The sequence below is a fragment of the Babylonia areolata genome, chromosome 8, assembly GCF_041734735.1.
Source record: "Babylonia areolata isolate BAREFJ2019XMU chromosome 8, ASM4173473v1, whole genome shotgun sequence".
Classification (NCBI taxonomy): Eukaryota; Metazoa; Mollusca; class Gastropoda; order Neogastropoda; family Buccinidae; genus Babylonia; species Babylonia areolata.
In genome coordinates, this window is record NC_134883.1 from 19,825,327 (window position 1) to 19,840,430 (window position 15,104).

At 41.0% G+C, this 15,104-nt stretch overlaps 1 protein-coding gene across 2 annotated transcripts in view; it reads right to left on the reverse strand.

The window, feature by feature from the left end:
* Positions 1-1,941: 1,941 nt before the first annotated feature.
* The window catches only part of LOC143285080 (uncharacterized), a 48,374-nt gene continuing 35,211 nt past the window's right edge, over positions 1,942-15,104 (reverse strand). For both annotated transcript variants that reach the window (XM_076592288.1, XM_076592287.1), the window contains 5 exons: positions 10,955-11,166; positions 8,013-8,138; positions 6,830-6,922; positions 5,203-5,325; positions 1,942-3,244 (listed from right to left, as the gene is read on the reverse strand). In XM_076592288.1, the coding sequence (XP_076448403.1) occupies positions 3,056-3,244; positions 5,203-5,325; positions 6,830-6,922; positions 8,013-8,138; positions 10,955-11,166 (743 nt within the window). In that variant the 3' untranslated portion in view covers positions 1,942-3,055. The remainder of the gene's footprint in view (positions 3,245-5,202; positions 5,326-6,829; positions 6,923-8,012; positions 8,139-10,954; positions 11,167-15,104) is intronic.

The window sequence follows — 15,104 nt, forward strand, 5'->3', positions numbered from 1 at the left end:
CAGTCATTATATGATCAAATGCATGCGTCTACAGAAGACAAAGCAAGTTTGTTGCATTACAACAGAGTACTCAGTAGATCTTGCCGTACAAAATGGAAAGTAGGCAAACATTTTCTAGTATAGATCCAATGTGTTGTATATTGTGTAATTCCAGGCGTTAGTTTGTACTGTAAAGTGTTGTATTTTGTGTAGACACTAGTTTCAGGTGTCAGTTTGTATTATAATGTGTTCTATTTTGTGTTGACCTAATTTGAGGTTTCAGTTTGCATAGAAATGCATTGCTATATCTATTTTTTTTATGTATGGTGCATGTTTCACAGAAAAGAACCTAATTCTTTGCAAGGTTACCAAAATATGTTTTTGTGGCACAGTGAAATTGTTGTTACATATCAATTTTAAGCATGCAGGAAACAATGGTGTAGATAACATGCGTTTCTTGTGTTTGTAATGGAAGTCTTTGCTGTTTGGACTGACTGTGAAGAACTTGTTATCGCTGGCTTTCAGTATTCCAGTCTGTCTAGGAACAAAAGTAATACCAATAACAGGAGTGTTTTAATCAAGAAAGACACCAAGTCGAAAGTTGTCTGCAGTTTACTATTCAAATACACAATAGTTATCACAGTTTTAAAAGGACAACATTATCAACAATACAATCAGTAAAATGGGAAAACTGCTCATCCAACCCAGTCAGTAACAGGGAAAACTGTTTATCATAACCAGTCAGTAACAGGGAAAACTGTTTATCCAACCCTGTCAGTAACAGGGAAAACTGTTTATCCAACCCAGTCAGTAACAGGGAAAACTGTTTATCCAACCCAGTCAGTAACAGGGAAAACTGTTTATCATACCCAGTCAGTAACAGGGAAAACTGTTTATCATACCCAGTCAGTAACAGGGAAAACTGTTTATCCAACCCAGTCAGTAACAGCGAAAACTGCTTATCCAACTGCTATAATTGTGCACAAAAAACTGCTATAATTGTGCACAAAAAAGTTTGACATGTAGCAAAATCTCATCAAATATCACAGACAACGAAATGATACTGTTTATAGGCCTGCCTTCCTCCCACCCCTTCCAAATAATCAAAACTGAGGACAGTATGGCATGTGCTGGTTGCTGTAAACCAGCAAGATAATGTTACATATTTGGCCATGTCCACTGTATGTGAAATGAAACAAAAAACAAAACATATAATCAAAAAACCAAACATGTGAAACAGTAACAAATCCTCAATATCAGTACAAGTAAATAAGTCAACCAATTAGGGAAAACATTGAAGCAGGAGAGAAATGGTGATGATGTGCATGGACAGACAGGAGAGAGAAACAGTGATGATGTCAATGAAGACAGGGGCAACAAACACTAATAATGTCAATGAAGACAGGGGAGAGAAACAGTAATGACGTGAATGAACAGACAGGGGAGAGAAACAGTGATGATGTGAATGAACAGTCAGGGGAGAGAAACAGTGATGATGTCAATGAAGACAGGGGAGACAAACACTAATAATGTCAATGAAGACAGGGGAGAGAAACAGTAATGACGTGAATGAAGAGACTGGGGAGAGAAACAGTGATGATGTCAATGAACAGACAGGGGAGAGAAACAGTGATGATGTGAATGAACAGACAGGGGAGAGAAACACTGATGATGTGAATGAACAGACAGGGGAGAGAAACACTGATGACGTGAATGAACAGACTGGGTAGAGAAACAGTGATTATGTCAATGAAGACAGGGGAGAGAAACAGTGATGACGTGAATGAACAGACAGGAGAGAGAAACAGTGATGATCTGATGATGTGAATGAACAGACGGGAGAGAAACACTGATGATGTGAATGAACAGACAGGGGAGAGAAACAGTGATTATGTCAATGAAGACAGGGGAGAGAAACAGTGATGATGTCAATGAACACACAGGGGAGAGAAACAGTAATGATGTCAATGAAGACAGGGGAGATAAACAGTGATGATGTCAATGAACAGACAGGGGAGAGAAACGCTGATGATGTCAATGAAGATAGGGGAGAGAAACACTGATGACGTCAATGAAGATAGGGGAGAAAATGCTGATGATGTCAATGAACAGACTGCAGTGACAGAATAAAGATCTCACAGGCTGCATGATATCACAGATTAATATGGTAAAATGAAAGACGATTGCTGCAAATTTCTAACACAGTCCCTGAAGACAGGCCTATGGTCTGAAACATTGGATGCCACTTACCAAAAGTGAGTCACATTTTACAATCCCCAGTTTTTATCAACTTTCTCCATTTGAGGATATCACAGATTATTTCAACACTCTGGATCTTGTATTGTATTGTATTGTATCACTCTTTTGTCAGGGTAGATTTCTTTGTGTAAAATGTGGGCTGCTGTTCCCAGGGAGAGCGCGGTGCTACACTGACAGCATCACCCTTTTTTTCTTCCTGCAAGTGTCTTTGTTTTTCTGTGAAAGTGGATTTTTCTATGAAACTTTGCTAAGGACAACCCTTTTGTTGCTGTGATTCTTTTACATACACTGATCACTACCAGAGAGCAAATCTCAGTACCAAAGTATGGACAATAAAGTTTGTGTATTCGTGTGTAAGTGCAAGCTGCATATGGGAGCTCTGTTTATCATCTAATCTGAATGACTAGCATGCAGACCACCACTCAAGGTCTAGTGGACAGGGAGAAAATACTGGCAAGTGTGGGGATCAAAACTGCGCTCAAATTCTCTAGCTTCCCAGGAGGACATGTTACAACTAGGTCAACGCTCCACATGATATGTTTGAATATAAAGAAAACCACTATGGGAAGAAGAAAATATCAAAAATAACATTTGCATCACTGTATCATTTCTTAAAGAAAAATTATTATGCACAGAAATGACTTTACAATTATCAATGAGCAACAGCGCATTTCCATTTCTAAATATTCACCATGATGTGTATACATTTGCAATTAAACAGCAATCGTTCAGACTGAGCGTCAACACAAACATCATCTGCTTGAACACACAACCAGTCATGAACACTTGCACAGCACACACATCAGCAGCTGGCTGTTTACTTATATTGGACAAAATGTTCATGGTCCCCATGCAGGAGCCAGTGCTGCATTGTGGTGCCCTGCACTCTGGATGCCAAGCAGTGCGCCAGGAAACACACAGTGTGGATCTGCTGCTGACCATAGCTGGTGACAGTGTGGAGACCTTCCGTGGTCCTCAGGATCCGCTTCACTGGCTGTTCCATGTACTGCACACACCAACACATTCTGTTTAACTGGCTGTTCCATGTACTGCACACACCAACACATTCTGCTTCATTAGCTGTTCCATGTACTACACACACCAACACATTCTGCTTCACTGGCTGTTCCATGTACTGCACACACCAACCCACTGTGTTTAACTGGCTGTTCCATGTACTGCACACATGGACACATTGTGTTTAACTGGCTGTTCCATGTACTGCACACACCAACACATTGTGTTTAACTGGCTGTTACATGTACTGCACACACCAACACATTATGTTTAACTGGCTGTTACGTGTACTGCACACACCAACACACACTGTTTCACTAACTGTTCCATGTACTGCACACATCAACACATTCTGTTTCACTGGTTGTTTCATGTACTGCACACACGGACACATTATGTTTAACTGGCTGTTCCATGTACTGCACACATCAACACACACTTTTTGTCTTGTAAATAGAGTTACCATTTTTTTTTGTTTTTTAATACTTAAAAAAATTGTTAGTCTTGTGAACAGATAACCATTCTTTATTGTTCTTTGATCCTTTTTTTTTTAAGTTATGTCTTGTAAACAGATAGAGTAACAATTCTTTACTCTTCTTTAAACCTTTTTTTTTTAATATAAGTTGTTTGTCTTGTAAACAGATGGAGTTACCATTCTTTTTTGTTCTTTAATCCTATTTTTTAAAGTTGCTTGTCTTGTAAACAGAGCTACCATCCTTTACTGATCTCTAATCCTTTTTCTCTTCGCCTCATTGTCCTTTCATTTTGGAATAACAATCCATCAAAACAACCATATATTTGTTCTGTATTGTATGTATATTTTGTGTAGCATATTCAGGATTAAAAAGGCTAGGGCAGTCTTGAATAACACCACACCACGTCACCACACTATAGCACCACACCACGTCACCACACTATAACACATCATGTCATCACATTATAGCACCACACCATGTCACCACAGCATAACACCACATCACCACACCACACTATAACACCACACCACGTCACCACACCATGTCACTACACTATAACACCACACCATGTCAACACACTATAACACCACACCACGTCACCACACTTTAGCACCACACGTCACCACACAAAAGCACCACATCATGTCACCACACCATAACACCATACCATGTCACCACACTATAGCACCACACCATGTCACCACACTATAGTACCACACCACGTCACCACACTATAAACACCACACCACGTCACCACACTATGACCACACTATAACACCACACCACATCACCACACTATAACACCACACCACGTCGTCACACTATAACACCACACCACATCACCACCATGTCACCACACTATAGCACCACACCACCTCACCACACTAAAACACCACACCATAACACCACACCATGTCACCACACTATAGCATCACACCATGTCACCACACTATAGCACACCACGTCACCACACTATAGCACCACACCACACTATAACACCACACCACGTCACCACACTATAACACATGTCACCACTCTATAACACCACATATAACACCACATGTCACCACACTATAACACCACATGTCACCACACTATAACACCACATCACGTCACCACACTATAACACCACACCATGTCACCACACCATGTCACCACACTATAACACCACACCACGTCACCACACTATAACACCACACCATGTCACCACACAATAGCACCACACCACATCACCACACTATAGCACCACACCACGTCACAACACTATAACACCACACCACATCACCACACTATAGCACCACACCATGTCACCACACGATAGCACCACACCACATCACCACACTATAGCACCACACCACGTCACAACACTATAACACCACACCACGTAACGTCACCACACTATAGCACCACACCATGTCACCACACTATAACACCACACCATGTCACCACATGCCCCCACCACAGCACATACCCGGGCCACTCTGTCACAGCAGAAGGAGAGGAGCTGCAGGGAGGAGGACAGCAGTCTGGCCAGACGATGGTGACGTGGACAGTTGGACAGCAGGACATGGCCACGCTCCAACAACACATAGCCCTGCACACAGACACACACATCCGGTGATACACCAACACCTAGCCCTGCACACAGACACACACATCTTGTGATACACCAACATGTACCCTGCACACAGACACACATATCCTGTGATACACCAACACCTAGCCCTGCACACAGACACACACATCCTGTGATACACCAACACCTAGCCCTGCACACAGACACACATCCTGTGATACACCAACACCTAGCCCTGCACACAGACACACATCCTGTGATACACAAACACCTAGCCCTGCACACAGACACACATCCTGTGATACACCAGCACCTAGCCCTGCACACAGACACACACATCCTGTGATACACCAACACCTAGCTATGCACACAGACACACACATCCTGTGATACACCAACACCTAGCCATGCACACAGACACACACATCCTGTGATACACCAACACCTAGCCCTGTACACAGACACACACATCCTGTGATACACCAACATGTACCCTGCACACAGACACACACATCCTGTGATACACCAATACCTAGCCCTGTACACAGACACACACATCATGTGATACACCAACGCCTAGCCCTGCACACAGACAGACACATCCTGTGATACACCAACACTTAGCCCTGTTCACAGACACACACATCCTGTGATACACCAACACCTAGCCATGCACACAGACACACACATCCTGTGATACACCAACACCTAGCCCTGTACACAGACACACACATCCTGTGATACACCAACATGTACCCTGCACACAGACACACACATCCTGTGATACACCAATACCTAGCCCTGTTCACAGACACACACATCCTGTGATACACCAACACCTAGCCCTGTACACAGACACACACATCCTGTGATACACCAACACCTAGCCATGCACACAGACACACACATCCTGTGATACACCAACACCTAGCCCTGTACACAGACACACACATCCTGTGATACACCAACATGTACCCTGCACACAGACACACACATCCTGTGATACACCAATACCTAGCCCTGTACACAGACACACACATCATGTGATACACCAACGCCTAGCCCTGCACACAGACACACACATCCTGTGATACACCAACAAGTACCCTGCACACAGACACACACATCCTGTGATACACCAACACCCAGCCCTGTTCACAGACACACACATCTTGTGATACACCAACATCCACACACATCCTGTGATACACCAACACCCAGCCCTGTTCACAACACACACATCCTGTGATACACTAACACCCAGCCCTGCACACAGACACACACATCCTGTGATGCACAAACACATAGCCCTGCACACAGACACACACATCCTGTGATACACTAACACCCAGCCCTGCACACAGACACACACATCCTGTGATGCACAAACACATAGTCCTGCACACAGACACACACATCCTGTAATACACAGACACATAGCTCTGCACACAGACACACACAGCCTGTGATGCACAAACACACAGCCCTGCACACAGACACACACCCCTATCTTCAGACTGACCTTTTTCAGAAAGCTGACAGCCTCCTCAACACAGCTGGGTGGGTCATGATGCAGTGCTGCACCCCTCTTTCTTCCCATGCATCTCCACACAGCCTGCAACATGCCATGTATGTACACTGAACACAGCCTGCAACATGCCATGTATGTACACTGAACACAACCTGCAACATGGCATGCATGTACACTGAACACAGCCTGCAACATGCCATGTATGTACACTGAACACAGCCTGCAACACGTCATGTATCTACACTGCACACAGCCTGCAAAACGCCATGTAGGTACACTGAACACAGCCTGCAACATGCCATGTAGGTACACTGAACATAGCCTGCAACACGCCATGTAGGTACACTGAACATAGCTACACTGAACATAGCCTGCAACATGTCATGTATGTACACTGAACACAGCCTGCAACACGCCATGTAGGTACACTGAACATAGCTACACTGAACATAGCCTGCAACATGTCATGTATGTACACTCAACACAGCCTGCAACATGTCATGTATATACACTGAACACAACCTGCAACATGTCATGTATGTACACTAAACACAGCCTGCAGCATGTCATGTATGTACACTAAACACAGCCTGCAGCATGTCATGTATGTACACTGAACACAACCTGCAGCATGTGTGACTGTGGTCAACAGCCTGGTCCCCATGATAACTCAGGTCAACAGCCTGGTCCCCATGATAACTCAGGTCAACAGCCTGGTCCCCATGATAACTCAGGACATGACCAGGTCAACAGTCTGGTCCCCATAACTCAGGATATGACTAGGTCAACAGTCTGGTCCCATGATAACTCAGGACATAACCAGGTCAACAGTCTGGTCCCCATGATAACTCAGGTCAACAGCATGGTCCCCATGATAACTCAGGACATAACCAGGTCAACAGTCTGGTCCCCATGATAACTCAGGTCAACAGTCTGGTCCCCATGATAACTCAGGTCAACAGTCTGGTCCCCATGATAACTCAGGTCAACAGCATGGTCCCCATGATAACTCAGGACATAACCAGGTCAACAACCAGGTCCCCATGATAACTCAGGACATAACCAGGTCAACAACCAGGTCCCCATGATAACTCAGGACATAACCAGGTCAACAGCCTGGTCCCCATGATAACTCAGGACATAACCAGGTCAACAGCCACACACAGCAGCATACCCAGCAGGCAGTGATGGTTCGGTGCCGATCCCTGTCCAGCTGTTTCCACAGGTAGCGAAAGGACACAGCTGTCTGGTAACACTGGATGGGGAGGGGGTACACCCGGCTGTTCTCCAGCTCCACTGTCTGAAACATAGCACAGGGAACATCACTGATCACACTGTCTGAAACATAGCACAGGGAACATCACTGATCACACTGTCTGAAACATAGCACAGGGAACATCACTGATCACACTGTCTGAAACATAGCACAGGGAACATCACTGATCACACTGTCTGAAACATAGCACAGGGAACATCACTGATCACACTGTCTGAAACATAGCACAGGGAACATCACTGATCACACTGTCTGAAACATAGCACAGGGAACATCACTGATCATACTGTCTGAAACATAGCACAGGGAACATCACTGATCACGCTGTCTGAAACACAGCACAGGGAACATCACTGATCATACTGTCTGAAACATATCACAGGGAACATCACTGATCACGCTGTCTGAAACGTATCACAGGGAACATCACTGATCACGCTGTCTGAAACGTATCACATGGAACATCACTGATCACACTGTCTGAAACACAGCACAGGGAACTCACTGATCACATTGTCTGAAACATAGCACAGGGAACATCACTGATCACACTGCCTGAAACATAGCACAGGGAACATCACTGATCACACTGTCTGAAACATAGCACAGGGAACATCACTGATCACCCTGTCTGAAACATAGCACAAGGAACATCACTGTCTGAAACATAGCACAGGGAACATCACTGATCACACTTTTTAAACATAGCACAGGGAATAATTGCAGACAGACAGGTGTGAGGGTGGAGATATGTACCAAATGTAAAGGTAAAACTGCTCGACAAACAGACAGGTGTGAGTGTGTAGATATGTACCACATGTAAAGGTAAAAGTGCACCACATGTAAAGGTAAAAGTGCTCCACAAACAGACAGGTGTGAGGGTGGAGATATGTACCACATGTAAAGGTAAAAGTGCTCCACAAACTGACAGACTGATGCAAGATGACAAGACTAAACAACACTTTACAGACACTACAATTAACCCTTTCGCTGCCAGGAAAATAAGATTTAAGTGAAATCTATTTGTCAGGGTTTTTTCACAAAAAACGGGTATAAATTTTCAAAAAATTCTGTGCTCTTTGTTATTGGAGAAAGACCCATAAAAGTATATATTTTCTGAAAGGGAAATGAATAAAGAATACAAAACACATGATGTTTTCCCATTTTATGTATTTTTAGTGACATGCTGTTGTTTTGAAATCAGTGTTTTGTTTTTTGTCACATTTTCAACTTGTTCATTACAAACATTAGTCAGGTAATTTGCACAAAAAACATCATATTTTCTGGACAAATGGATATCTGCAAACACAAAATCATACTAGAACAACCACAATATATATATATATATATATATATATTTTTTAAGAGATAGATACACAATACATTGTGACTTCTCCAGGTGATAAGATGGATGTGAGGCCACGCCCCCTCAGTCTCCACCCCCCCCTCCTCTTCACCCCTCTCACATGGTCACTTGAAACAGTTCTCATCAGACCGCGTTGGCTGCGTGCCAAGAATATCGCTCTGCTGCTAATTCGGTCATGTCGACTGCTAACAGTTTAGCTGGCATCACTCACTGACAGTTGCATCTTGGCCACTCTCTTGATTGCTCCCTTTATTTTTTTTATCAGATCGTCCTATAAATGTTCATCACTATCTTCTCCTTCGAATTTACGCTTCAATTCTTTCTGAGCATCAGCTAAAGAAAGAAATCTTGGTTGATTTAGTTCGTCACGATCGCATGTCTTGAGCACGGCGTCAGTCCGACATTTTGTTGAGCGAGCGAGGAGAGAAGTCAGGCAAACACTTGGACAGTGACCCAACCAAAACGTTCAAATAAAGGACTGCTTCATGACGTAGATGGGGTTTCTAGCTATGAATAGAATCTAGAGAGATTCCCCAGGCTAAAGCTACCACGATTTTTATCAACGAAGTGAATGCAAACCAGGGAAAAGTCAGAATATTTCGATGACGAGTTATCTCGTCATTGTGGCAGCGAAGCATACATGCTTGCCATGACGAGTTATCTCGTCATGCAGGCAGCCTAGGGGTTAAAACATCATTAGACTAAACAACAATTTACAGACACTACAATCAAAACATCAAGAGACTAAACAACAATTTACAGACACTACAATCAAAACAGATCATGACACTAAACAACACTTTACAGACACTACAATTAAAACATCATGACACTAAACACCACTTTAGAGACACTACAATTAAAACATCATGAGACTAAACAATACTTTACAAACAATACAATTAAAACGATCATGACACTAAACCACACTTTACAGACACTACAATCAAAACATCATGAGACTAAACAACACTTTACAGACACTACAATCAAAACAGATCATGACACTAAACAACACTTTACAGACACTACAATTAAAACATCATGACACTAAACAACAATTTACAGACACTATAATTAAAACATCATGAGACTTAACACCACTTTAGAGACACTACAATTAAAACATCATGACACTAAACACCACTTTTGAGACACTACAATTAAAACATCATGACACTAAACAACACTTTACAAACACTACAATTAAAATGATCATGACACTAAACAACACTTTACAAACACTACAATTAAAATGATCATGACACTAAACAACACTTTACAGACAATACAATCAAAACAGATCACGAGACTGAACAACACTTTACAGACACTACAATTAAAACATCATGACACTAAGCAACACTTTACAGACACTACAATTGAAACAGATCATGACACTAAACAACGCTTTACAGACACAACAATTAAAACAGATCATACAATGGACAAACAGAGGAAAAGGCAGAAGTACCTCCTCAGCTTTCTCCCAACAACCCCGATAGGACCCCGTGACATGCTCCGCCCATTTGGCCAGGCACACCCAACAGAACTGGTTCTGACACATCACACAGGTCATGTGGCTGCACCCTCCGTTCTTCTCCATGGGGTAGCGGCAAAAAGGGCAGCGCTTCACTTGCACTGAACTGATTTCCACATAGGTTGTTTTCACTCCTTCCTCATCCCCTGCAGACCAGACAAAACCATCAATGTTACTTAGATAAGTGTCCTTGCCACTCAAACTGGAATTCAGTTTAAGCATGTTAAAGAACCAATGGCAACAAAAGGGCTGTCCTTGGCAAAATTCTATGGAAAAGCCCACTGTGATGTAAAACAAATACACTTGCAGACAGAAGAAAGAAACAATAGGACTGTGCTGCATTGTGGCGACACGCTCTTCCAAATCTGTTGTGATAAACTGTAATACAATACAATGTGATACAATACAAAATCAATACAATATGATACAATACAATACAATACCACATGATACAATATAATACAATATGACATGATACAATACAACATGATACAATACAATCCAAATGATATGATACAATACAACAGGATACAATACACTACCATACAATACAAAACAATACCATACGATATGATACAATACAATATGATACAATACAATATGATACGATACAATACAATCCAAATGATAAGATACAATAGGATACAACACATTAAGATACAATACACTATCATACAATTCAATACAATACGATACGATACAATATAATACCATACCATAGGATATGATACAATATGATACTATACGATACAATCCAAACGATACGATACAATAGGATACAATACATTATGATACAATACACTACCATACAATACGTTATGAAACAATGCAATATGATACAATATAGTATGATACAATATAATACAATACGATGTGATACAATATTATATAATACAATACGATACGATATGATACAATTCAATGCAAAGGAATATGATACAATATGATACAATACAATATGATACAATACGATACGATATGATACAAAACACTGCAATAGAATATGATACAATATGATACAATACAATAAGATATGTTATAATACAACACAATACAATATGCTACGATATGATACAACATAATACATTACAATACAATAAGATACAATACAATACGATATGTTACAATACAACACAATACAATAAGATACAATACAATATGTTACAATACAACACAATACAATATAATATGATATGATACAACATAATACAATACAATACAATATGTTACAACACAATACAATATGATATGATACAACATAATACAATACGATATGATACAATACAATATGATACAATATGTTACAATACAACACAACACAATATGATATGATAAAACATAATACAATACAATACGATATGATACAATACAATAAATACAATATGATACCATATGATACGTTAAAATACAATACGATACAATATGATATGATACAATACAATACAAAAAAACACGATATGATATATACAATACAATATATGATATGATACAATACAATATTATACGATATGATACAATAAGATACAATACGATACGATATGATGTCACAACCCATATGGGATTGCCCATGTACCCCCGCACCTTCCCAGACTAGCTAACACCCCGACGACACAAACACAGAGACACAGAAAAGTTCAGCTCGGTTCTTTACTGACACATGAAAAATCAAAGCACACCAAAAATTACTCCCCACCAAACTACAACGCAATGTTCCGCTTCAGTCTCAACCTTCCATACTATATAGTCAAAATGTTTTATAAGCTGCGGCACCAGCCCAGTTCAACACTTCAGAGTTCACCTGATTCGAACCACCTGGCAACTGAAGACAGATGTCACTCACTTGCAGACTTGGGGTTTAAGGTTGGTTTGGGCGAGAGGGACAGTGGGAAAGGGTACGTTGGGAATGTGGAAGTCTGGAGAGGGAGTTGAAGGCAGTGGCACGGGGAGAAAACTCACAGGAAAAATCTGGAACAATGCGCTCCCAGTCTCTGTAGACTAGACTCTTACAAGTTCAAAAGAATACCCCCCATCCCACCCCTAACTTGCTTCAGCAACAGATATCAAACTAATTCGGGAGACAAGAGGATACTTTATTACATACAGCCCCTTCCACACAAAAAGCTACTAACATGAAATCATAAACCGTTTGTTATGTTTTCCCCAATAATGAAAGGGTTAAACCCACACACAATTCGAAAGAGTCCACCATAAGGAACCCCAAATGACATGTCAGTGACTATCCTGATGGCCTCCAGCAATAGAAACAAAACCCAGTGATGTAATATCACAAACTTACAATCTCATTTCAATTACTACAAAAATGTTTCGGAAAATCTATACTGAAGTTAGACACAGCTTCCATTACAAAGGAAATGAATTTGAAACAACAACCCGAGCTGAATAAATCGCAAATTAACATACCTAGATACAACACAAAATTTCACTAATTCCCCAAATATGTAGAAATAAAAGACTACTGGAATAAAACATTCCCCTAACCTTACAAACACCCAATGCCTAATTCTCTTTTAAGACAACAAAAGTTACAAGTCATATCACTAATTTAACACTACAAATACAAATACACAACTCCCTCGCCTGTCACCAGGTAGACACACAGGCACACCACTGGCCCAGAGTGAAAACACAGACCACACACAGAGGAAAAGGGGTGACAAGGAAAACGCCCCACTACTGCTGTCAGACGGCACCCAGCAGCTCACACGCTGGAACGCCGACCTGTTTCTTGAGACAGCTTGGCATCAAAAGCGAAGCTGAATCTTTCTACTTAAACTACATTAATTCCTGAACTCGCTCAGAGTTCAGAATGTTCAAGAAACAGGAACATGCCACACACATATTCCAAGAGATGCACGTGCATATGCCCTGCGTTAAACCAAACATACACACGAAGTAGAGAGGGTGGTGTAGGAGAGAGGGTGGTGAAGAAGAGAGGGAGAGAGAGAGGGAGGGAGAAGGAAGAGAGAAAAGAGGTGCACACAAACACATGCACAGCGAATGCCATGAGCCATGACATATGATATGATGCAATAAGATACAATACAATATGACATGATACAATACAATACAATATTATACAATACGAAATGATACAATACAATACGATATCATATGAAATACAATACAATATGATAAAATATGATATGATATGACACAATAAAATATGATACATTTCAATACAATACCATATGATACAATGCAATATGATATGATACACTAAGATATGATACAATATGATACAATACAATATGATACAATATGATACAATACAACACACTTATGACTCCCAGAGTCACATTTGGGACTCCAGACAGCACTGACAGACAAAAAGCACAAGACTGCTGTTTTATGACACAGACCTGCCTAATTAAAGACTGCTGCTTTATGACACAGACCTGCCTAATTAAAGACTGCTGCTTTATGACACAGACCTGCCTAATTAATATTGATTTTCACCCATCTACAGACCTGCCTAAATAATAATGAAATTCAGCCATATACAGATGATACCCAACACAGACCTGCCAAAACAAGCATGAAATTTAGCCATATACAGATGATACACTGACACAAACTTGCCAAAACAATCATGAAATTCAGCCATATACAGATGATACACTGACACAAACCAACCTAAATAATCATGAAATTCAGCCATATACAGATGGTATGCTGACACAGGCACAAAAATATGACATGACATAAACATAAAAAAACACAACAGAACACACTTAGGCAACAGACACAACACACACATGTGGCGCTTCACGATGGGTGACATGCAGGCTGTGTGTTTAATCAGTCTTTTACTTTTTGTTCTGTTCTGAAATTGCTACCACACCTGATGTCATTTCTCTTTATAAGATAATAAAGATTTTCTTATCTTATCTATCATTCTCAATATACATCAAGTATGTACACAGGTTTATCAACACACACAAAGTGCATACAGACACAGACATGATCCAGTAATTCCTTCTTTGACAAGAACTCTTCCAGACAAACTCAACCAATTCTACTCCAGTTTCGACAAACCATTGTCTACTTCTGACGTGGCTACACC